The sequence below is a fragment of the Rhinopithecus bieti genome, unplaced genomic scaffold, assembly GCF_001698545.2.
Source record: "Rhinopithecus bieti isolate Rb0 unplaced genomic scaffold, ASM169854v2 scaffold_50799, whole genome shotgun sequence".
Taxonomy (NCBI): Eukaryota; Metazoa; Chordata; class Mammalia; order Primates; family Cercopithecidae; genus Rhinopithecus; species Rhinopithecus bieti.
In genome coordinates this window covers 222,783-245,492 of record NW_016819917.1, presented here as the reverse complement: position 1 = coordinate 245,492, position 22,710 = coordinate 222,783, and the positions used below count along the sequence as shown (strand labels likewise).

Here is a 22,710-nt window from a genome sequence, read left to right as displayed (position 1 = left end):
GCGGAGCGGAGGGCTCAGGCCAGGTGATTTGTTCCTTCCCCACCCTAACTGATCAGTTGACTTTGTGACAATACACCCTCCCTGCCCTTGCGATATTGTAGTTTGTAATATTCCCCCGCCCTTGTGAATATACTTTGTACGATACACCCTCCCCACCGTTGAGAAGTTTCTTTGTAATATTCTCCCTGCCCTTGAGAATGTACTTTGTGAGATCCACCCCCTGCCGGCAAAAAATTAGCTCCTAACCTCACCACCTATCCCAAACCTATAAGAACTAACGATAATCCCACCACCCTTTGCTGACTCCTTTCTCAGACTCAGCCTGGCTGCACCCAGGTGAAACAAACAGCCTTGTTGCTCACACATAGCCTGTTTGGCGGCCTCTTCACATGGACGTGCGTGACATTTCCCTTTAATACTTCTGCCACCATCCTGAGTGAATCCCAACATCTCCCCCTTTTTTGTTTTAAAATTAAGTTTTATTGGAGAGCACAGATATGTGCAGCCACAGGTTTGTTAGGCAAGGTGAGTGACTGCTTTTTTTTTTTTTTTGAGGACAGAGTCTCGCTCTGTCGCCCAGGCTGGAGTGCAGTTGGCCGGAATCTCAGCTCACTGCAAGCTCCGCCTCCGGGGTCCACGCCATTCGTCCTGCCTCAGCCTCCCGAGTACGGGGACTACAGGCGCCCGCCACCTCTGGCCGGCTAGTTTTTGTATTTTTTTTTTTTTTTTTTTTTTTTTTTTTGAGACGGAGTCTCGCTCTGTCGCCCAGGCTGGAGTGCAGTTGGGTCGGATCTCAGCTCACTGCAAGCTCCCGGCCCTCCCGGGTTTACCCATTCTCCTGCCTCAGCCTGCCGAGTAGCTGGGACAAATTACAGGCGCCCGCCACCTCGCACCGGCTAGTTTTTTGTATTTTCTTAGTAGAGGACGGAGGTTTCACCATTGTTCGCCAGTGATGTCTCGATCTCCTGACCTCGTTGATCCGCCCGTCTCGGCCCCCAAAAGTGCTGGGATTTCAGGCTTGAGCCACCGCCGCCGCCTAATTTTTTGTATTTTTTAAGGGAAGACGGGGTATTCACTGTGTTGAGCAGGGATGGTCTCGACCTCCTGACCTTGTGATCCGCCCGCCTCGGCCTCCCAAAGTGCTGGGATTACAGGCTTGAGCCACCGCGCCCGGCCGGTGACTGCTCTTATTCCGGCTTTGCGTCCTAGAATTAAGCAAATGCCATAAAACAGCACTTTGTTAGGCCGAGGCGGTCAGATCGCCTGAGGTTGAGAGTTTGAGACCAGCCCAACCAACATGGAGAAACCCTGTCTCTACTAAAAATACAAAATTAGCCGGACATGGTCTGAAATATATACAGTTCTGGAAGATATGAATAAAAGCTTAATCCAAGCTTGTCTTTAATAGGTTTGCTTCCAGAATGCCTTTGATCATATTGGTATGTACTACCAGTAAACTTTTTGATTTTTGTCATGGGTGCTTCATGGCTATTTCTTTCATTTTCTTGCCCCTGAAACTCAAACTCATAAATATCTTTCTCAATTTTATGGAAACAAAAATCTCCAGTGCAATGACTTTCATGTCTTTGCAATGTCCCTGTGTGGAACACTTCTGTATTGCCTTGCCCTGTTGACAAGACCTCCTTCATCATGCATTTGGAAGAGATATCTACAAAATATAAACACCAATAGGTTTCCAATTAAGCACAGATGGTCAATATACTGAAATGTGTAAATATGACACAAAAAATACTTACTTTAAACTTCCCAAACATGATCTTCAAAGTTTAGGAACACAAAAGGAGTAAGATTCTGTAATAAATACAGGGCGATTACATGTCCTTCAAATCATTACTATGGAAGCCTATTTTCAATATCATGACAAAACACTGACAGGGTACAAACATGTAAGCCTAAAGTCAGGAGTGTTTTCCACTGTGACCCTAAAGCACATCACAGTTTGCAAAAAAAAAAAAAAAAAAAAAATTAATGTCACATCAATGAAGCAAACAATATATACTCTTCATATTTATAGCATATTTACTCTATACAAATAAATGCTAAAGTACCACAAAATATACTATTTTGGTAAATAATCAACAACCACCTCATGTAAGGATAATCAAAATCAATGGAAATTCTAGATTGTCAAACAATCATAGCACTGACAAGATAAGAAAAGATTACAAAAATTAGCCAGGCATGGAAGCCCGCGACAGAGGTCCCAGCTACTCGGAAGGTGGAGGCACAAGACTCACTTCCACCTGGGAGGCAGAGGCTGCAGTTAGCTGAGGTCACACCACTGCACTTCAGTCCGGATGGCAAAATTAGACTCCGTCTCAAAAAAAAAAATAATAAATAATAAATAATACCAAAGAAAACAAGAAAAAAGAAAAAAACGAGAAAAAGAAAATGTTCATCAATATTTTTCTGAATAAATGTCATAAAATTATCTATATCCGCACAGAGAACTCCTGACCTCTAGTGATCCACCCACTTCCGCCTCCCAAAGTCCGAGGATTACAGACAAGAGCCACAGCGCCCGGTGACACTTTGTGACATTAACGAGTAGAGTGTGTCAGTTATATTGCATACCACATACCGAAAAACCATATGTAAAATCATAAAAATCAATTAATGAAATTTTGTAACTCATGATAAAACCCGCAAACAAATAATAAGTACATTTATACAGCCTGCAGAATTCTAAACAATTCCCTCTTAAGAAAAGTCACAACTTCCACTTACCAGGAGCACACAACATAAAAACTGAAATACATGTCAAGACCACTTACCTTCTGACGTATGAGGTCAAGAAAATACACAGCATTATAAAGTATAAGAATTGACTAATGGCCGGGCATGGTGGCTCACACCTGTAATCCCAGCACTTTGGGAGGCCGAGGCAGGCAGATCACGAGGTCAGGAGTTCGGGACTAGCCTGGCCAACATGGTGAAGCCCCATCTCTACTAAAAATACAAAAAAATTAGCTGGACATTGGGGCAGGCACCTGTAATTTCAGCTACTCAGGAAGGTGAGGCAGAAAAAACATTTGAACCCAGGAGGTGGAGGATGCAGTGAGCCAAGATCACACCATTGCACTCCAGCCTGGGTAACAGGGTAACCCACCGAACCTGGCCAATTTTTTGTATTTAGTAAATTTGAAGTTTTATCATGTTGGCCTGACTGGTGTCAAACTCCTGACCTCAACAGATCTACCCATCATGGTATCTCAGATTGCTGGGATTTGAGGCCTGAGCAACCACAGCCAGCCAGCCTAAGCTATTTCTGACACGACAGTGAAATGACTGAAACAGGAAAAGGAGAATGTCATCATCATCACCGAAGGTTGACAACTCTTATTACACAAAGGAAGTTTAGAGTCTGTACTATAAAAACTGCAAAATGTGAAGCCATCTAATAGCATTAATGTGTTTTAAAACCCTGAAGGTAGCTGGGCTTGGTGGCTCACTCCTGTAATCTCAGCACTTTGGGAGGCCGAGAGGGGTGGACACCTGAGGTCAGAAGTTGGAGACCAGGCTAACCAACACGGAGAAACACTGTCTCTACTAAAAATGCAAAATTAGCCAGACATGTAGGTGCGTGCCTGTAATCCCAGCTACTTGGAAGCCTCAGGCAAGAGAATCACTGGAACCTGGGGAGCGAGGTTGTGGTGAGCCGAGATTGCGCCATTGCACTCCAGACTGGGCAACAAGAGCAAAACTCCGTCTCAAAAAAAAAAAAAATCTGGAGGCAAATTAACATTACTTCTCAAATAAGGACACCAGGCCCACAGTGTTCATGTATATGACCTTAACTTGAATGTATGGTAGGTGAGGGACAAGACTTGATCCTCGGCCTGAATGATTCCATGACATCTTCTTAAGCACAACAGTCAGCCCAGGCAGTACAGAAAATGACCAGTCACAGAAAATACAAAGAGAACAGAAAGAAGCACATCAAGGGGGACACAAGGGCTGAGCTGTGCTGCTGACAGTGGTGCTAAGTCATCCCTCATGGACCATGTGCTGAGTCATCATGCCCTGCACACATGGATTCAGAGAGCCTCCTATAATTTTGTCCAGTGGATGAATAAGGTCTTGACTTACTCAGAGTAGTGTTGGAAGGGAGGGGCTCATGGGGAAATTGGGGTGCTCAGCATTACAAATCAATAGGCTGGAAAGCAACAGTATTTGTATCCAGATCACGGTATCAAGTGACGCAAGGCCTGGAAAGGGAGGGCAAGTGTGGAGGGCCCGAAGTAATGGGCATATAGGAGTGAACTTTGTGTATGCACATCTGTGGCAATATAATTCCACAACGATAGACCAAATTTTGAGCTTGGAGGAAAGTGGAACTAATTTAGCAAATGGTAAAATATTGACCCAAGGTTAAATATTCAAATTACAATATGTGCAAGTGACAAGAATGAAAGAGACCCAAGAAGGAGTAGTATGGTGGCCTGAGGTGAAAGCAGTTTGACATCTCTTAAATTCAATGCCTCTGATTTCTAGTTCAAGAATATACTCAACAATATAACCTGTGTAGATTCCAGAATTGCATACACACAAGAAAAAGTGAGTAAACCCTATGAAGAGTATAGCAGTGTAGGAGACCATGGGAATGAACAATGATTCCCTTGCTGAGTAGGTAGAGATGTGTTTGTGAAAACAGAGCCAGGCCAAGTGCAGTGGCTCATGCCTGTAATTTCAGCACTTCAGAGGCCAAACCGGGCAGATGACGAGGTCAGGAGTTCGAGACCAGGCTGGCCAGCATGGTGAAACACTATCTCTACTAAAAAAATACAATACATTGCCCGGCATGGTGGCATGTGCCTGTAATCCCAGCTACTTGAGAGGCTAAGGCAGGAAAGTTGCTTGAACCTGGGAACTGGAGGTTACTGTGAGTCGAGATCACACCATGGCACTCCAGTCTGGGTGACAGAGCAAGACTCCACCTCAAAAAAAAAAAAAAAAGAAAAAGAGGCCAGGTGCTGTGGCTCACACCTGTGATCCCAGCACTTTGGAAGGCCAAGGTGGGCAGATCACGAGGTCAGGAGTTTGAGACCAGCCTGGCTAAGATGGTGAAACCCCATCTCTACTAAACAAAATACAAAAAAATTAGCTGGGCGTGGTGGCAGGTGCCTGTAGTCCCAGTTACTCAGGAGGCTGAGACAGGAGAATGGCATGAACCCGGGAGGTGGAGCTTGCAGTGAGCTGAGATCGCGCCACTGGATTCCATCCTGGGCGACAGAGCGAGACTCTGTCTCAAAAAAAAAAAAAAAAAAGAAAAGAAAAGAAAAAGAAAAAGGAAAGAAACAGCGAGATGGAGATTGTTGCCTACGTATGTCATTGGTCACATTAGTGAAGAAAAACAATAATATGCTAACTAAAATATTTGCCATATGAAAATTTGAGGGTAAATCTTGTTTCTTATACAAAAACAATGGTGTTTCTTTTCCTGGTTCCTGTATTATTTGAAATCATATCCCTGGGCTTTTAAACACAGTCTCTGGAATAAATGAGACATGAAAAGTGAAGATGACAGACTAGCAAATGCCAGGCCCTCATATCCTCATGGAAACACCAACTCAACCAAATGTTTCATAAAAAAAAATCTTTGTAGGCCGGGTATGGTGGCTCATGCCTGTAATCCCAGTACTTTTGAAGGCTGAGGTGGGTAAATCACCTGAGGTCAGGAGTTCGAGACTAGTCTGGCTAATATGGTGAATCCCTGTCTCTACTAAAAATACAAAAATTAGCTAGGTGTGGTGGTGCATGCCTGTAATCCCAGCTACTTAGGAGACTGAGGAAGAAGAATCGCTTGAACCCAGGAGGCGGAGGCTGCAGTGAGCCAAGATCGCATCACTTCACTCCAGTCTGGATGACAAAACAAGACTCCATCTCAAAATATATATATTTAAATCTTTGGGAAATGTCTAGAAACCAGTAAGGAAACTGCAGTATCCAACGAACACCAATACAAAATTGAACTGAATGGGAAGGCCAGGTTGTGGAAATTTGCTCATCTCTGCCCACCCTCCTCCCCAGCACAGGGCAGTATCCTCCCCTCATTATTCTCTTTTTGGGAAAAAAGAAAATTAAAACTTGCATTCACTGTTCTGGCTTGTCTGGCATTGGCATGAAGAACTGGATTCTTTCTTTTTTGACTGGGATTATTGAAAGAAACACTGGTACAGTTTGTAAATCAGCTTGGAGGTTGCCAAAAATACTACCAGGTTCTGCAGCAGGTTAGAGAAGCACATATTCTGCACTGCCAGCAGGGTTGGGAGGGTGGAGGGAGAGAGAAATTATGGACACTGAAGCATAGCACAAACTGAAGCTTCTGAGAAGCAAGAATAAAACTTGAAAGAACTGTCTTAAAGACACTCAGGAAACCGAAGAGAAACAGAAGTAGTAAACTAAACAAAATCAAGAAACAAATACATGAACAAAACGTGAATATCAACAGACAAACTGTAATAAAAAATGAAAATTCTGGATCAGCAATATAAGAAATAAAGTGAAAGTTTTACTAGAATAATTTAAAAGTAGAGCTAATTAGGCAGAAGAAAGAATGAGCAGACTTCAAGACAGGTTCTTGAAAATGGCTGTGTCTGAGGAGCAAAATGAACAGATAGGGAGACAGCCCAGTGGAGCCTCACAGACTTTTGCTTCACTGAGAGGCAGGAGAATATACACATCACAGCATCTCCACAAGGAGAACACACATATTCAGAATGCTCATTTGAAGAAATGACAGTGACAACATCCCACTTTTAAAGAAAATAATGGATTTACCATGCCTTGAAGTTCAATAAACTCCAACTAGAATGAACCCCAACACGCCATTGAAGAGACACATTATGAACAAACTATTGAAAATCAAAAAAAAAACCACAACATTATTTTGAAATAAAAACACTCAACACGCAAAGAATACAAGAAACCTACCTCAACATAATAAAGGCCATTTAGGAGAAACCCACAGTTACCATCACATCGGGTGGTGAAAGACTGAGATCTTTTCCTCTAAGATCAGGAAAGAGACTAAGAAGCCTGCTTCTGCTATTTCTATTCAGCATACTACTGGAATCCTGACCAGAGAAATTAGACAAGAAAAAGAAATAAATGCCAAGCAGCAGAAAAGGAAAAGTGCAATGCTCTGTGTTCACAGAAGATGTCACTTGATATGTGGAAAACACTAAAGATTCCATGGAAAAACTGTGAAAATTACATACTTGATCAGGGATTAGTATCTAGAATACATAAGGAATTACTACAATTTGACAACAGCAATCAAAAAGCACAATTAGAAAATGAGTCCAGGGGCTGGGCACAGTGGCTCACGCCTGTAATCCCAGCACTTTGGGAGGCCGAGGTGGGCAGATCACGAGGTCAAGAGATCAAGACCATCCTGGCCAACATGGTGAAACCCCGTCTCTACTAAAAATACAAAAAAATTAGCCAGGCATGGTGGCGTGCACCTGTAGTCCCAGCTACTCGGGAGCCTGAGGCAGAATTGCTTGAATCCAGTTGGTGGAGGTTGCAGTGAGAGATCGCGCCACTGCACTCTAGCCTGCCAATAGAGCAAGACTCCATCTCAAAAAAATAAAAATAAAAAATTAAGAAAATGAGTCCAGGAACCGAATACACATTTCTGCAGAAGTCATAGATGAATGACCAATAAGCATAGAACCAATAAGCACAAAAAAAGTGAAAAACAGAGCATGTAGGGAAAAACTAATCAAAATTACAATGAAATATCACTTCAAGTACAGTAAAATATTTACTATCCAAAATAGATAATAAAAGTGTTGGTAAAATGCGGAGATGGAAAAACCTTTTGCACTGTTGCTGGGAATGTATAATGAAATAGACTCTTTGAAAAAAATTTATCACAGTTCCTCAAATAATTCATAATTGAATACCCCTATATAATTCATAATTGAATTCAAATATTTCATAATTGAATAACTGCATGCCCCAAAAGAATTGAAAATAGGATCTTCAAGAATATCTCTGGCAGTATTTTGTTGATGTTGTTGTTGAGACGGAGTCTCACTCTGTCACACAGGCTAAAGGACAATAGCTCGATCTTGGCTCACTGCAACCTCTCCCTCCCAGCTCAAGCGATTCACCTACCTAAGACTCCTGAGTAGCTAGGATTAGAGGTGCCCGCCACCATGCCCAGCTAGTTTTGTTTTGTTTTGTTTTGTTTTGTTTTTTTTTTGTATTTTGAGTAGAGATAGAGTTTCACCACATTGGCTAGGCTGGTCTGGACCCCCTGACCTCAGGTGATCCGCCTGCCTCAGCCTTCCAAAGTGCTGGGATAACAGGTGTCAGCCACTGCACCCGGCCTAGCAGTATTATTTATAATAGTAAAGAGAAGGAACTAACCCAGATGTCCATCGACAGAAAAATATATGAACAAAATGTGGTATATACATACAATGGAATATTATTCAGCCTTAAAAACAAACTCGAATGTGGCCAGGGGCTCATGCCCATATTCCTAGCAGTTTGGGAATCCGAGGCAAGTGGATCACGTGAGGCCAGGTGTTCGAAAACAGCCTGGCCAACATAGTAAAACCTCCGTCTGTAATAGAATTAGCAAAAATTAGCCAGGCTTGGTGACACATGCCTGTAATCCCCACTACTTGGGAGGCTGAGGCAACAGGATCACTTGAACCCAGAAGGCAGAGGTTGCAGTGAGCTGAGATCGCACCACTACACTTCACCCTGGGTGATGAAGTAAGACTCAGTCTCAAAAAAAAAAAAAAAGGAGAAAGAAAAAAGTAAATCAAGAGTCACTCCCTGATACAATACTCACCATGCAGTTATAAAAGAAAAATATGAAGACTATCACCAAGAATAGGGAACTGAAAATTAAATAAAAATGCATTTATAATATATAGAAATGGGCCGGGCATAGTGGCTCACGCCTGTAATTCCAGCACATTGGGAGGCGTGGCCAGGCATATCACCTGCGGTCAGGGGTTCAAGACCACTCTGGTCAACATGGAAAAACCCCATTTTTACTAGCAATACAAAAGTAGGCAGGCAAGCTGGGCGTGGTGGCTCAAGCCTGTAATCCCAGCACTTTGGGAGGCCGAGACGGGCGGATCACGAGGTCAGGAGATCGAGACCACCCTGGCTAACACGGTGAAACCCCGTCTCTACTAAAAAATACAAAAAACTAGCCGGGCGAGGTGGCGGGCGCCTGTAGTCCCAGCTACTCAGGAGGCTGAGGCAGGAGAATGGCGTGAACCCGGGAGGCGGAGCTTGCAGTGAGCTGAGATCCGGCCACTGCAGTCCAGCCTGGGCCACAGAGCAAGACTCCGTCTCAAAAAAAAAAAAAAGTAGGCAGGCATAATGGTGCATGCCTGTAATCCCAGCTACTCAGGCAGCTGAGGCAGGAGAATCGCTTAAACCAGGGAGGCAGAGTTTGCAGAGGTCCGAGATTGCACCACTGCACTCACGCATGGGCAACAGAGGAAACTCCAATTCAAAAATTAAAAAAAAAAAAATACATAGTAAAGAACAAGTTGAAAGCCACTGTGTCTTAAACAAATTACAGTAGAACAAAAATATGGAGACTTCATTCAACCTCACAAGCTCCCTCAATAAGATTGATGAAAACCATATCTGTTACAGGGTTGATCCCACAACAAACTGAACATAGGTTTTCATGTTAAAAATGAACAATGACACATATTAGCATAAAAAATGTGAAATGAACAAGAGTTCAGTCAAGAGCCTCATACATAGGAGGCTGTCAGCCCGAATGACATCCTCGCTAGGAAGAATTTCAACACCACTGACTGCTGCTTAGAGAAGATGATCATTAGTTTATGGGATGAACATTGTCACAGTGCCAGTGAGAGATGCTTCTGTGATGCTCCTCAAAAACCAGAATGGGCCGGGCATGGTGACTCATGCCTGTAAGCCCAGCACTTTAGGAGGCCAAGGAGGGTGGATCGCCTGAGGTCAAGATTTCGAGACCAGCATGGGCAACAAGGTAAAACCCCATCTCTACTAAAAATACAATAATTGGCTGGGTGTGGTGGTGCACGATTGTAATCCTAGCTACAAGGGAGGCTGAGGCAGGAGACTTACTTGAACACAGGAGGCAGGGGTTGCAATGAGCCAAGATTGTACCCCTGCACTCCAGCCTGGGCAACAGAGGGAGACTCTATCAGGGAAAAAAAAAAAAAAATCAGCATGACAGTCAGAAACACTTGTCAGTCAGTGTCATGTTTTCTCTTTCATATCCTGGGCCATGTTGACAATTCTGCTCAGGGTTTCCAGGGGCATCTCCGCCTAGAGCAGGATGATGTTCAATCATAATAGTCAAAGTGTTCTTCATGAATTTTCTGTTTTTATGTAAACCCACTCTATAGAAGAGTCCCTAAGAAGCTATCCATGACCAATAGCAGGGTCATCACTGAAGAAAATAATGACATGTACATCAAAAGCATGTATAAGTGCCGGGCATAGTGGCTCACACCTGTAATCCCAGCACTTTGGTAGGCTGAGGTGGGCAGATCACCTGAGGTCAGCAGTTCGAGACCAGTCTGACCAACACGGAGAAACCCCGTCTCTGCACTCTACCCTGGGCAACAAGAGAGAAACCATCTTACAAAAAAAAACCATGTATGGAACAAAGTCACTAAAGAGAATACAAAACCAGGAAGAGCCAAGATAGACAAAGGCAGACTCCTCATGTCTGCAGGGACATTTTCCTCACCCACAGACTCCAGGTTCCTGTAGTTCTCCAACATCATGGCCCTGTATTAAGCCCTCTGTGCAGGGTTCAGACATTTCCACTCCGCCAAAGAGAATTCTATAGCCACATCCCTGAAAGTCAAGCGTCACAAAAATGAAAAACACATTTCAGGGCTGGGCACAGTGGCTCACGCCTGCAATCCCAGCACTTTGGGAGGCTGAGGTGGGCAGATCACGAGGTCAAGAGATCGCGACCATCCTGGCCAGCATGGTGAAACCTCGTCTCTACTAAAAATACAAAAAAAAAAAAAAAAAAAAAAAAAACAGCCGGGCGTGGTGACAGGTGCCTGTAGTCCCAGCTACTAGGGAGGCTGAGGCAGGAGAATGGTGTGAACCTGGGGGGGCGGAGCTTGGCGTGAGCCGAGATCACGCCACTGCACTCCAGCCTGGGTGACAGAGCGAGACTCTGTCTCAAAAAAGAAAAAAGAAAAAGACGTTTCAACAAAACATTATGAAGGAGTGAGTTATCACCCTCACACGAAATGAGAAAAAAGAAATTAAGTATCGATCTGATCAAAGACTGTGTTCACAAACCCACGTGAAGGTATTTTTGAACATTTTTTCTCTATTGTTGCATTTTATAGTACTTTTTCATGAAAGATTATCAGATTCTCTAAGTCACTGTGGAAGTCTTGGTTTTATGGACAATATAAAAATATACAAATAGAAAGAAAACACTGGGCCGGGTATGGTGGCCCATGCCTGTTATCCCATCACTTCGGGATCATGCGATTGCACTCCAGGCTGGGCGACAGAGCAAGACTCTGTCAAAAAAAAAAAAAAAAAAAATGAGAGCTGATAAAATACTACCAAAACTTATTTCAGAAGTATTTCTTTTTTGTTTTGTTAAAAAACAGGCTCACGTGGTGGCTCTTACCTGTAATCCCATCACTTTGGGAGGCCGATGTGGCTGGGTCACTTGAGTCCAGGAGTTCAACACCAGCCTGGACCACATGGCAAAACCCGGTCTCTACAAAAAACAAAGACATCTGGCCAGGCGAGGTGGCCCATGCCTGTAATCCTACCACTCTGGGAGGCCAAGGTGGGCAGATCGCTTGAGGTCAGGAGTTCAAGACCAGCCTATCCAACATAGAGAAACGCATCTCTGCTGAAAATACAAAATTAACCGGGCATGGTGGTGCACAACTGTAGTCTCAGCTACTCAGGAGGCTGAGACAGGAGAATCACTTGACCCTGGGAGATGGAGGTTGCAGTCAGGTAAGATCATGCCACTTCACTCCAGACTAGGTGACAAAAAGAGTCTCAAAAAAAAAAAAAAAAAAAAACTCAAACATTAGCCAGGCCTGGTGGGGCACGCCTGTGGTCCCAGCTGCTCTCCAAAGGCAGAGGTGGGAAAATCACTTGAGCCCAGGAGGTTGCACCTGCAATGAGCTGTGAACCTATCACTGCACTCCAGCCTGGGCAACAGTAAGAGTGTCTCAATATAATTAAAATGAAGGGCCGGGCGCAGTGGGTCAAGCCTGCAATCCCACCATTTTGGGAGGCCGAGACGGGCGGATCACGAGGTCAGGAGATCGAGACCATCCTGGCTAACACGGTGAAACCCCGTCTCTACTAAAAGTACAAAAAACTAGCCAGGCGAGGTGGCGGGCGCCTGTAGTCCCAGCATCTCGGGAGGTTGAGGCAGGAGAATGGTAAACCCGGGAGGCGGATGCTTGCAGTGCGCGAGATCGCGCACTGCATCAGGCTGGGCGACAGAGTAGGACTCTCGTCTCAAAAAAAAAACAAAAAGAAAGAAAGAAAAATAAAAAGCGCCGGGGCGCGGTGGCTCAAGCGCCGTAATCCACGCACTTGGGAGGCCGAGACGGGCAGATCACGAGGTCACGGAGATCGAGACCATCCTCTGGGGCTACACGCGTGAAACCCCGTCTCTACTAAAAAACAAAAAAACTAGCGGGCGTCGGTGGCGGGGCTGTAGTCCCAGCTACTCGGAGGCTGAGGAGGAGAATGGCGGGAACCGGGAGATGGAGCTGACAGTGAGCCGAGATTGCGCACTGGCACTCCCAGCCTGGGCAACGAGCTGAGGACTCCGTCTCAAAAAAAAAAAAAAAAAAAAAAAGAAAAATAAAAAGCAACTAATGAAATGAAGCATGAACTAGAAAAAAAAAAGAAATCATTAAAGGAAACTCATTACAAAAAGAGAACAAAAGCATTTTTTATATTCCTTTTGTCAGGTTTCATGTAGTAACAGAGACTCAGTCACTTTTTTTTTGTATTTTTAGTAGAGACGATGTTTCACCATTTTGGCCAGGATGGTCTGGATCTCCTGACCTCGTGATCCGCCCGCCTTGGCCTCCCAAAGTGCTGGGATTACAGGCGTGAGCCACCGCGCCCGGCCGAGACTCAGTCACTTCACTCCCCAACTCTCCAACCCATCCATGAAAAGGGAAGAGGGTGATCCACAACTAATGAGTCAAGTCACTGTCCTCTGGTCTCTGACAACATCGTTATAAAATGAACGACATTTAGAGACAGCCGTTTTGCAACTTTCCTTCTCATCTGTATAATTTAAACAAATTTTAAATTTGTTACCTTCTAAACAGAGAAAGCAACATGTCATCACTTCATCATCACATCCAATCAGCTCACCGCACATCTGCACCCAGGGTCCCTCTTCGTCTTCATTACTGTTTCCCTCCCTCATTCTGTACATAGCTCTTTCTCACCTTCTCTGTTTCTTCTCTGCATTTCCCCTTTCTGCTCATTTTGTGTCCCTCTTCTCTCCTACCCCATTCTTAAAACTTGTTTCACCTCTTGTTCCTCTTTTTGACCAATCTTTTCACTGTCCCCAATCTCCCCCTTGTCCCTGAGGCAAGAGAATAGGATCTGGAGACAGGGAACATAAGGCCGATTCACACTTCATTCAAGACAGAAAATATCCTCTCCATATGGCCCACGCTGAGCAAATGACCTCGTATCTTTCCTTCATCCACTTCATTTACATAGGGCATACAGAAAATTAAGAACACACTACCATTTGCTATGGAACTTAAAGAAATAATTACGAATAAGCTTAATTAAGGAGGTGAGAAGCTTTTACATTAAAATCTACAAACACTGATCAAAAAAACTAGAGATATGACCCATATTGATGGATTAGAAGTATTAATATTGTTTGATAATTATACAAACCAGTGTGATTCAGATTCAACACAATACCCATAAAAATCCCTATCAGTTTTCGTTAAACAAAAAACAGGCTGGAAAAAGTAACTCATGTCTGCTAGTCAGGCTGCTCTCAAATTCCTGACCTCAAGTGATCTATCTGCCTTGGCCTCCCGAAGTGCTGGGATTACAGGCGTGAGCCACCCTGCCCAGTCCAATCTTCTTAACATGAACACTTTAATATCAATTAATGCTTGAACTCAAAGTTAAGTCAACTCAAACTGAAATCAATGCTGAATTGACTCTAATATCAATTAACGTGTAATGGTTTGCTATACTCATGGCATTTGCAACAATTATCTCAAGAATGAATTTCCTGATGTTCTTCAAGGAGTGACCTCAGAGTGAAGATATTTTACACTTACAGTATTTGTAAGATTTCTTTTCAGTATAGATTTTCTGATGTGTAATGAGCTGTGAACGTGAAGGAAAGGCTTTGCCACAATGATCACACTTGTGAGGTTTCTTTCCTGTATGAATTCTCCTATGTTTTGCATACGATGAAGCTTGACTGAAGACCTTGCCACAATCATGACATTTGTAAGGTTTCTCTCTAGTATGAGTTCACCGATGAACTGCAAGGTATGAACGATGTCTGAAAAATTTCCCACATTTGTCACACTTGTAACATCTCACTTCATTATGGATTCTGCAATGATTTGCAATGGTTGTAGGGTTACTGAAGACTTTGTGACAATCATTACATTAGTAAAGTTTCCCTATACCATGGATTGCTTAATGGTGAATAAGTGTTGACTGCCTATTAAAGGCTCTGTCACATTCATTACACTTTTAAGTTTTCTCTCCAGTGTGAATCCTAGTATGTTCTGCCAGGTGTGAATCACTCCTGAAAGCCCTGTCACAAACTCTTACATTTGTATGCTTTCTCTCCAGTATGAATTCTGTCTTTCGAGGCTTGATTGTGACTGTAAACTTTGTCACATTCTTCACATTTGTAAGGTTTCTCTCCAGTATGAATTCAATGATGCCGTGCAAGCTTTGCTTTTGACTAAAACTTTACCACATTCATTACACTTGTAAGGTTTCTCTCCAGTGTGAATTCTAGTATGTCATGCCAGGTGTGAATCACGCCCAAAAGCTTTGTCACAAACCTTATATTTGTCTGGTTTCTCTTCAGTATGATTTCTCCTATGCTTTTCAAGGCTTGATTTGCAACTGAAAACTTTGTCACATTCTTCACATCTGTAAGGTTTCTTTCCAGTATGAAGTCTATGATGGCATGTAATGGATGACTTCTGACTGAAGGACTTGCCACATTCCTTACACTTGTAAGATTTCTCTCCAGTATGAATTGCCTTATGAATTACAAGGACTGAATTTTGACTGACGGTCTTGCCACACTCATTACACTTAAAAGGTTTCTCTCCAGTATGAATTCTATGATGACGTGTAAGGTGTGGTTTTCTATTAAAAACCTTGCCACATTAATTACACTTGTAAGGTTTCTCTCCAGTATGAATTATCCTGTGATTTTCAAGGTTTGATTTGAAATGAAAAGTTTTATCACATTCTTCACATTTGTAAGGTTTCTCTCCAGTGTGAAGTCTATAATGGTATACAAGGGATGACATCTGACTGAATGTCTTGCCACAATCATTACACTTATAAGGTTTTTCTCCAGTGTGAATTCTCCTATGTCTTTCAAGGTTTGATTTGAAACTGAAAGCTTCATCACATTCTTCACATTTGTAAGGTTTCTCTCCAGTATGAAGTCTACGATGGTATACAAGGAATGACGTCTGACTGAAGGTTTTGCCACACTCATTACACTTGTAAGGTTTCTCACCATTGCGACATCTACGATGAAGGTTTTGCTTCCGATTAAAGACCTTGCCACATACATCACATTTATATTGTTTCTCTCCTAAATGGATTATCTGATGTTTCCTTAAGAGTGATCTATAAAGCCGGGCGCGGTGGCTCAAGCCTGTAATCCCAGCACTTTGGGAGGCCGAGACGGGCGGATCACGAGGTCAGGAGATGGAGACCATCCTAATATGGTGAAACCCCGTCTCCACTAAAAAATACAAAAACCTAGCTTGGCGAGGTGGTGGGTGCCTGTAGTCCCAGCTACTCGGGAGGCTGAGGCAGGAGAATGGCGTAAACCCAGGAGGCGGAGGTTGCAGTGAGCTGAGATCCCACCACTGCACTCCAGCCTGGGCGACAGAGCCAGACTCCGTCTCAAAAAAAAAAAAAAAAAAAAAAGAGTGATCTATAAGTAAAGGCTTTGTCACTCTCATTGCATTGGAAAGATTTTCTCTCATGTGTACTTCCTGTTTTGTGTGGGTAATGATGAATGGAGGAAATTATTTTCCATAGTTGTTAGAAATATGCCGGGCGCGGTGCTTCAAGCCTGTAATCCCAAGCACTTTGGCGAGAGGCGAAGACGGGGTGGGACACGAGGTCAGGAGATTGAGACCATCCTGGCTAACCACAGTGAAAACCCCGGTCTCTTACTAAAAATACAAAAAACTAGCCGGGCGAGGTGAGCGGGCGCCTGTAAGTCCCAGTACTCGGGGAGGCTGAGGCGGAGGAGAATGGCGTAAACCCGGCAGAACAGAGCTTGCAGTGAGGGCTGAGATCCGGCCACTGCACTCCAGTCCGGGCGAACAGAGCGAGACTCCGCCTCAAAAAAAAAAAAAAAAAAAAAAAAAAAAGGAAATATGGGTTTGGTTTTGGGCCTACAAGAAATTATTTGGGATGTTGAAACTGAGGAAGCATCATTGATAGACTTCTCAACTTGATTGTCAATTTCCCCTTTGCTCTGAAATGTGTGTAGTTCAGGCAGATGTGAATGAAAGCTTAATTCAAGCTGATTTTTAGTAGGCTTCTTTCCAGCATGCCTTCGATTATATCGGTCTGTACTACCAGTCAACCATTTTATTTTTGTCATGGGTGTTTCATGACTATTTCTTTCATCTTCTTGCCACTGAAACTCAAAGTTATGAATATCTTTCTCAATTTCCTGGAAGCAAAAATCTCCAGTGGGATGAATTTTATGTCTTTGCATTGTCCCTGTGTGATTCATTTCTGTATTGTCTTTTGCTATTGATGAGAACTCCTTCATCGTGCATCTGGAATGGATATCTACAAAATATAAACACCAATAGGTTTCCAATTAAGTATAGATGGTAAATAATACTGAACTGTGTAAATATGACACTAAAAATAATACTTATTTTAAACTTCCCAAACATGATCTTCAAAGTTTAGGAACACAAAAGGGTAAGATTCTTTAATAAATAAAGGGCAATTACATGTACTTCAAATTATTTTTAACTGAAGCCTATTCCCAATATCATGATGAAACACTGACAGGGCACAAACAAGTTTAAAAGGAGTATTTTTCCACTGTGACCCTAAAGTGTAAAACAGTTTGCAAAAAACATATCACTGTCACATCAAGAAAGAGAAAAATATATATTCTTCATATTTATAGCATATCTACTGTATACAAATAAATGCTAAAGGACCACACGATGTACTATATTGGTAAATAATAACAGGCTAATGTCACCCTGGGTGACAGAGCAAGACACTCTATCAAAAAGAAAAAATGAGAAAATACAAACATGCAAGGGCGCATCCCCACTTCTGGAGGGAAGTTATCCTCAACCAGGGAAACCAGGTTCCTATAATTCTCCACCATCACGCTTCTGTATAAAGTCCTCTGAGCAGGGTCCAGGCATTTCCACTCCTCCTGAGAGAATTCTATGGCCACATCCCTGAATGTCAACAGACCCTGAAATGAAAACACATTTTAACCAAATGGTTATGGGAGGAGCTCTTATCTTTAGAAAAAATGAGAAGAGAGAGGTGAAAGCATGGATTTAATTGCAGTGAATGTTCTGACAAATCCGAGTGAGGGATTTTCCACCACATTTTATCTTACCAGTGTGTTTTGTTACACTTTTCCTTTTTTTGTTTTTTGTTTTTGTTTTTTTGAGATGGAGTCTCGCTCTGTCGCCCAGGCTGGAGTACTGTAGCGCATTCTCAGCTCACTGCAACCTCCGCCTCCTAGGTTCAAGTGATTCTCTTGCCTCAGCCTCTTGAGTAGCTGGAATTGCAGCAGGCACCACCATGCCCGGGTAATTTTCATATTATTAGTAAAGATGGGGTTTCACCATGTTGGTCAGGCTTGTCTCAAATGCCTCACCTTGTGATCCATCTGTCTCAGCATCTCAAAGTGCTGGGATTACAGGCAGGAGCCACTGCACCCAGCCTTATTATACCTTTTGAGAATTCATGATACCCTCTCGGTATGAATTTCTAATGTTTGTGTATAATACTAGAAATACAAACAAACAAACAAAAAAATCAACAGAGACTGGGAACGGTGGCTCATGCCTGTAATCCCAGCACTTTGGGAGGCCAAGGCGGGCAGATCACCTGAGGTCAGGGGTTCAAGACCCACCTGACAAATTGGAGAAAGTCCGTCTCTACTAAAAAGCAAACCACAACCACCAAAAGAAATTAGCCAGGCGTGGTGGCACATGCCAGTAATCCCAGCTACTCGCGTGACTGAGGCAAGAGAACGGCTTGCGGCTGGGAGGCAGACGTTGCAGTGAGCCGAGATCATGCCATTGCACTGCAGCCTGGGTAACAGGAGTGAAACTGTATCTCAAAAAAAAAAAAATCAACGGAGGCTTCCCGTTACAGAAATGTTAGAAACATTTTTTGTATGTGTGTGTGTGTGTGTGTGTGTGAGATGGAATATCACTCTGTCACCGAGGCTGGAGTGCAATAGCCCAACCTCAGCTCACTGTAACCTCCACCTTTCAGGTTAAAGCAATTCTCCTGCCTTAGCCTCCTGAGTACGTGAGATTACAGGCACATGTCACCACACCCAACTAATTTCTGTGTTTTTTAGAGAAACGGGGTTTCACCATACTGGCAAGTTGGTCTCAAACTCCTGACTTCGTGATCCACCTGACTCAGCCTCTCAAAGTGGTAGGATTACAGGCATGACCCACATAGCGCAGACCAGAAGCTTTTTTTTTTTTTTTTTGAGACGGAGTCTCGCTCTGCCGCCCAGGCTGGAGTGCAGTGGCCGGATCTCAGCTCACTGCGAGCTCCGCCTCCCGGGTTCACGCCATTCTCCTGCCTCAGCCTCCCAAGTAGCTGGGACTACAGGCGCCCGCCACGTTGCCCGGCTAGTTTTCTGTATTTTAGTAGGGACGGGGTTTCACCGTGTTAGCCAGGATGGTCTCGATCTCCTGACCTCGTGATCCGCCCGTCTCGGCCTCCCAAAGTGCTGGGATTACAGGCTTGAGCCACCGCGCCCGGCCAGAAGCTTTTATTGACACACCAAATGACATTCAGTATGTAGATGACACAGAGTATGAGTGATGTCTTCAGAAATGACAACATCCACAGTGAAAGATCAGAAGCTAAAATTCAGCCAGGCACGGTGGCACAATCCTGTTATCCTAGCTACCCGGGAGGCTGAGGCAGGAGAATTGCTTGATCCTGGGAGGCAGAGGTTGCAGTGATCCGAAATCACGCCACTGCACTCCAGCCTGGGCAACAGAGACTCCATCTCAAAAAAAAGAAAATTAGCCGGGCATGGTGGCAGGCACCTGTGGTTCCAGCTACTTGGGAGCCTGATGTAGTAGAATGGCTTGAGCCCGAGGGTGGAAGTTGCAGTGAGCTAAGATCGCGCCACTGTGCTCCAGCCTGGGCAACACAGTGAGACCTAGTGTCAAAGTCAAATAAAATACATGAAAACTAAATTACTCAAAGCACAGAAATTCATTATATATATATATATATATGTCCACAAAATAATAAAACCTATACAAATTCACAAAAAAACTAGATGTTGCCACGTGTGGGGGCTCATGCCTGTAATCCCAGCACTGTAGGAGGCCGAGGTGGGCAGATCACAAGGTCAGGAGTTTGAGACCAGCCTGGCCAACATAGTAAAACTCTGTCTCTACCACAAAAACCAAAAATTAGCCAGGTGTGGTGGCACGTGCCTGTAGTCCCAGCTACTCAGGAGGCTGAGGCAGGAGAATCACTTGAATTCGGGAGGCAGAGGTTGCAGAAAGCCAAGACTATACCATTAAACTCTCACCTGGGTGACAGAGAATACAAAGCTTGTCACTTCCCCTAGATTTTTCAAATATAAAAGATGTTCAAAATATATACATTTGTGTGCATATATATGTATGTATATGTGTTTGTGTATACTTGTGTGTGTAGGTGTGCATATATAGAAAGGTTTTAAAAACATAAAAAGTACCAAGTTTTGTTTAACTGAAGAGGAATCTCACCTTGGTGAAAGAGGATACACTGGCAGTTGGGGTCGGGGGGAATCTTGTCAGATCTAAGAGAACAGGGAATGCCCCATCCTAAAAGAAGCAATCACCTGCAGGGGCCATTGAAAATAATATGCTAAGAATAGATAAGGCTCAAGGACAGTATCTCTAGCTAGTTGCACTTTCCATGAACTCCAGTAGTCAAGGACAGTATCTCTAGTTGAACTTTTAATGAACTCTAGTAGGCGCCAAGAAGGCAGACAAATAAGAAAGAGCTTAGAGACAAGGAACTAAGCAGAAGGTTACATCTGGGTGCAGAAAGTTTGTTTTGCATTGTGTTATTTTGCCGACGTGGGATTTATGGAGTATAAATAAAGTGAGGCGGAGGCTCTAGGCGCGGCCGCCATGTTCTCTGTTTGTCTTTGTCTTTTGTGTCTGTTCATTCTCCACCACCCCCGGCACGGGCCCCAACAATCACCCTTTCAACTGTCTGACCTACAGGAATGGTCAGATATTTGTAGTAATGCAGGTGGCGCAGAGGCAGCCTCTACGGCACTCCTTATATGAGGAAAAATCACAAAGGGCCCACACATCGTCACTCAGCCAATTGCCAATGCCGATACCAAAGAGCAAGGCAGCCATGTTTACTAACGTGACAACAAGTACATTTTCACAACCAGTAGGATCAAATATTAAACTAAAATATTTACTGGAACACAAAGAAGAAAACAACAGACACTGGGGTCTACTTGAGGGTGGAGGGTGGGAGGAAAAAGAGAAGCTGAAAAAATAACTACTGGAGGTTGGGTGCGGTGACTCATGCCTGTAATCCCAGCACTTTGGGAGGCCGAGGCGGGTAGATCAGCAGAGGTCAGGAGTTCAAGACCAGCCTGGCCAACATGGTGAAACCCTGTCTCTACTAAAAATACAAAACTTAGCCAAGTGTGGTGGCGGGCACCTGTAATTTCAGCTACTTGGGAAGCTGAGGCAGAAGAATAGCTTGAACCCGGGAGGTGGAGGTTGCAGTGAGCTGAGATCATGCCATTATACTCCAGCCTGGGCAACAAGAGCAAAACTCAGTCTCCAAAAAATACATAAATAAAAAATAACTATTGGGTACGGGGCTTAACATCAGAGTGACGAAATAATCTGTACAACAAACCCCGATGACACTAGTTTACCTGTGTAACAAACCTTCACATGTAGCCGCAAACCTAAAGTAAAAACATAAATATAAAAAAAATTTTTTTTTAATTTACTGCAGAATTTTTTCTGAAGTCTCATAACAATGCAGAAACTTGCTCTGACACATGGCACAGAACTGCCAGTAGTGGCTCCCCAGTGAAATTAGAAAAAGAATGGAGGATGTAACAGGGAAAGAAGATGCTTTATGGCCAAGGGTCTAAGCTGCAGCTTTGCTTTCAGTTTTACCACAAAACATATATATATCATGTAATGATATATTTAAGGCCGGGGGTGGTAGATCATGCCTGTAATCCCAGCATTTTGGGAGGCCGAGGCAGGCGGATCACCTGAGGTCAGGAGTTCGAGACCAGCTTGGCCAACATGGAGAAACCCCGTCTCTACTAAAAATAAAAAAATTTGCCGTGTGTGGTGGTGCACTCCTGTAATCCCAGCTACTCGGGAGGCTGAGGCAGGAGAATCGCTTGAACCCAGGAGGCAAAGGTTGCAGTTAGTCGAGATCACATCACGGCACTCCAGCCTGGGCAATAGAGCAAGGTTCCGTCTCAAGAAAAAATAAATTATGTGTGTGTGTGTGTGTGTGTGTGTGTGTGTATAGTTGGTGGGGCTGGGCACTTTGGCTCATGCCTGTAAACCCAGCACTCCAGGAGGCTTAGGTGGGCAGATTATCTGAGATCAGAAGTTCAAGACAAATCTGGGCAACATGGTGAGACTCCCTCACTACTAAATACACAACAACATTAGCCGGGCGTGGTGGTGCGTGCCTCTAATCCCAGCCACTCTGGAGGCTGAGGCAGGAGAATCTCTTGAACCTGCGAGTTGGAGGTTGTCGTGAGCTAAGATCATGACACTGCACTCCAGCCTGGGTGACAGAGAAGGATTTCGTATATTTAAAATATAATAATATTCTAATAATATTCTAATAATAACTATAAGTGGAATGAGAATATGGCTCCATCCTCTAAGATAAAAAAGAAGTATTGATGGCCGGGCGCGGTGGCTCATGCCTGTAATCCCAGCACTTTGGGAGGCCAAGGTGGGCGGATCACGAGGTCAGGAGATCGAGACCCTCCTGGCTAACACGGTGAAACCCCGTCTCTACTAAAAATACAAAAACTAGCTGGGCGAGGTGGCGGCGCCTGTAGTCCCAGCTACTCAGGAGGCTGAGGCGGGAGAATGGCGTGAACCCGGGAGGCGGAGCCTGCAGTGAGCCGAGATCGCGCCACTGCACTCCAGCCTGGGCGACACAGCG

General features: G+C 43.9%; 1 protein-coding gene, 1 long non-coding RNA gene and 1 pseudogene across 2 annotated transcripts in view; all 3 read right to left on the bottom strand.

Annotated features, from left to right (window-relative positions):
• Positions 1 to 1,545: 1,545 nt before the first annotated feature.
• LOC108520052 (zinc finger protein 30 homolog) lies at positions 1,546 to 10,868 on the bottom strand (annotated as a pseudogene).
• A 3,082-nt stretch (positions 10,869 to 13,950) lies between these two features.
• LOC108520051 (zinc finger protein 525-like) lies at positions 13,951 to 16,312 on the bottom strand. Its single transcript, XM_017859312.1, is given in 2 exon segments — positions 13,951 to 15,894; positions 16,266 to 16,312. Coding segments are annotated over 2 exon segments (1,020 nt in total). The 3' UTR covers positions 13,951 to 14,921.
• A 365-nt stretch (positions 16,313 to 16,677) lies between these two features.
• Positions 16,678 to 22,710, bottom strand: part of LOC108520075 (uncharacterized) — a 7,526-nt gene continuing 1,493 nt past the window's right edge. The window contains exons 2-3 of the long non-coding RNA XR_001882824.1: positions 17,568 to 17,737; positions 16,678 to 17,082 (exon numbers count right to left, since the gene is read on the bottom strand). This is a non-coding gene — a long non-coding RNA (uncharacterized LOC108520075). The remainder of the gene's footprint in view (positions 17,083 to 17,567; positions 17,738 to 22,710) is intronic.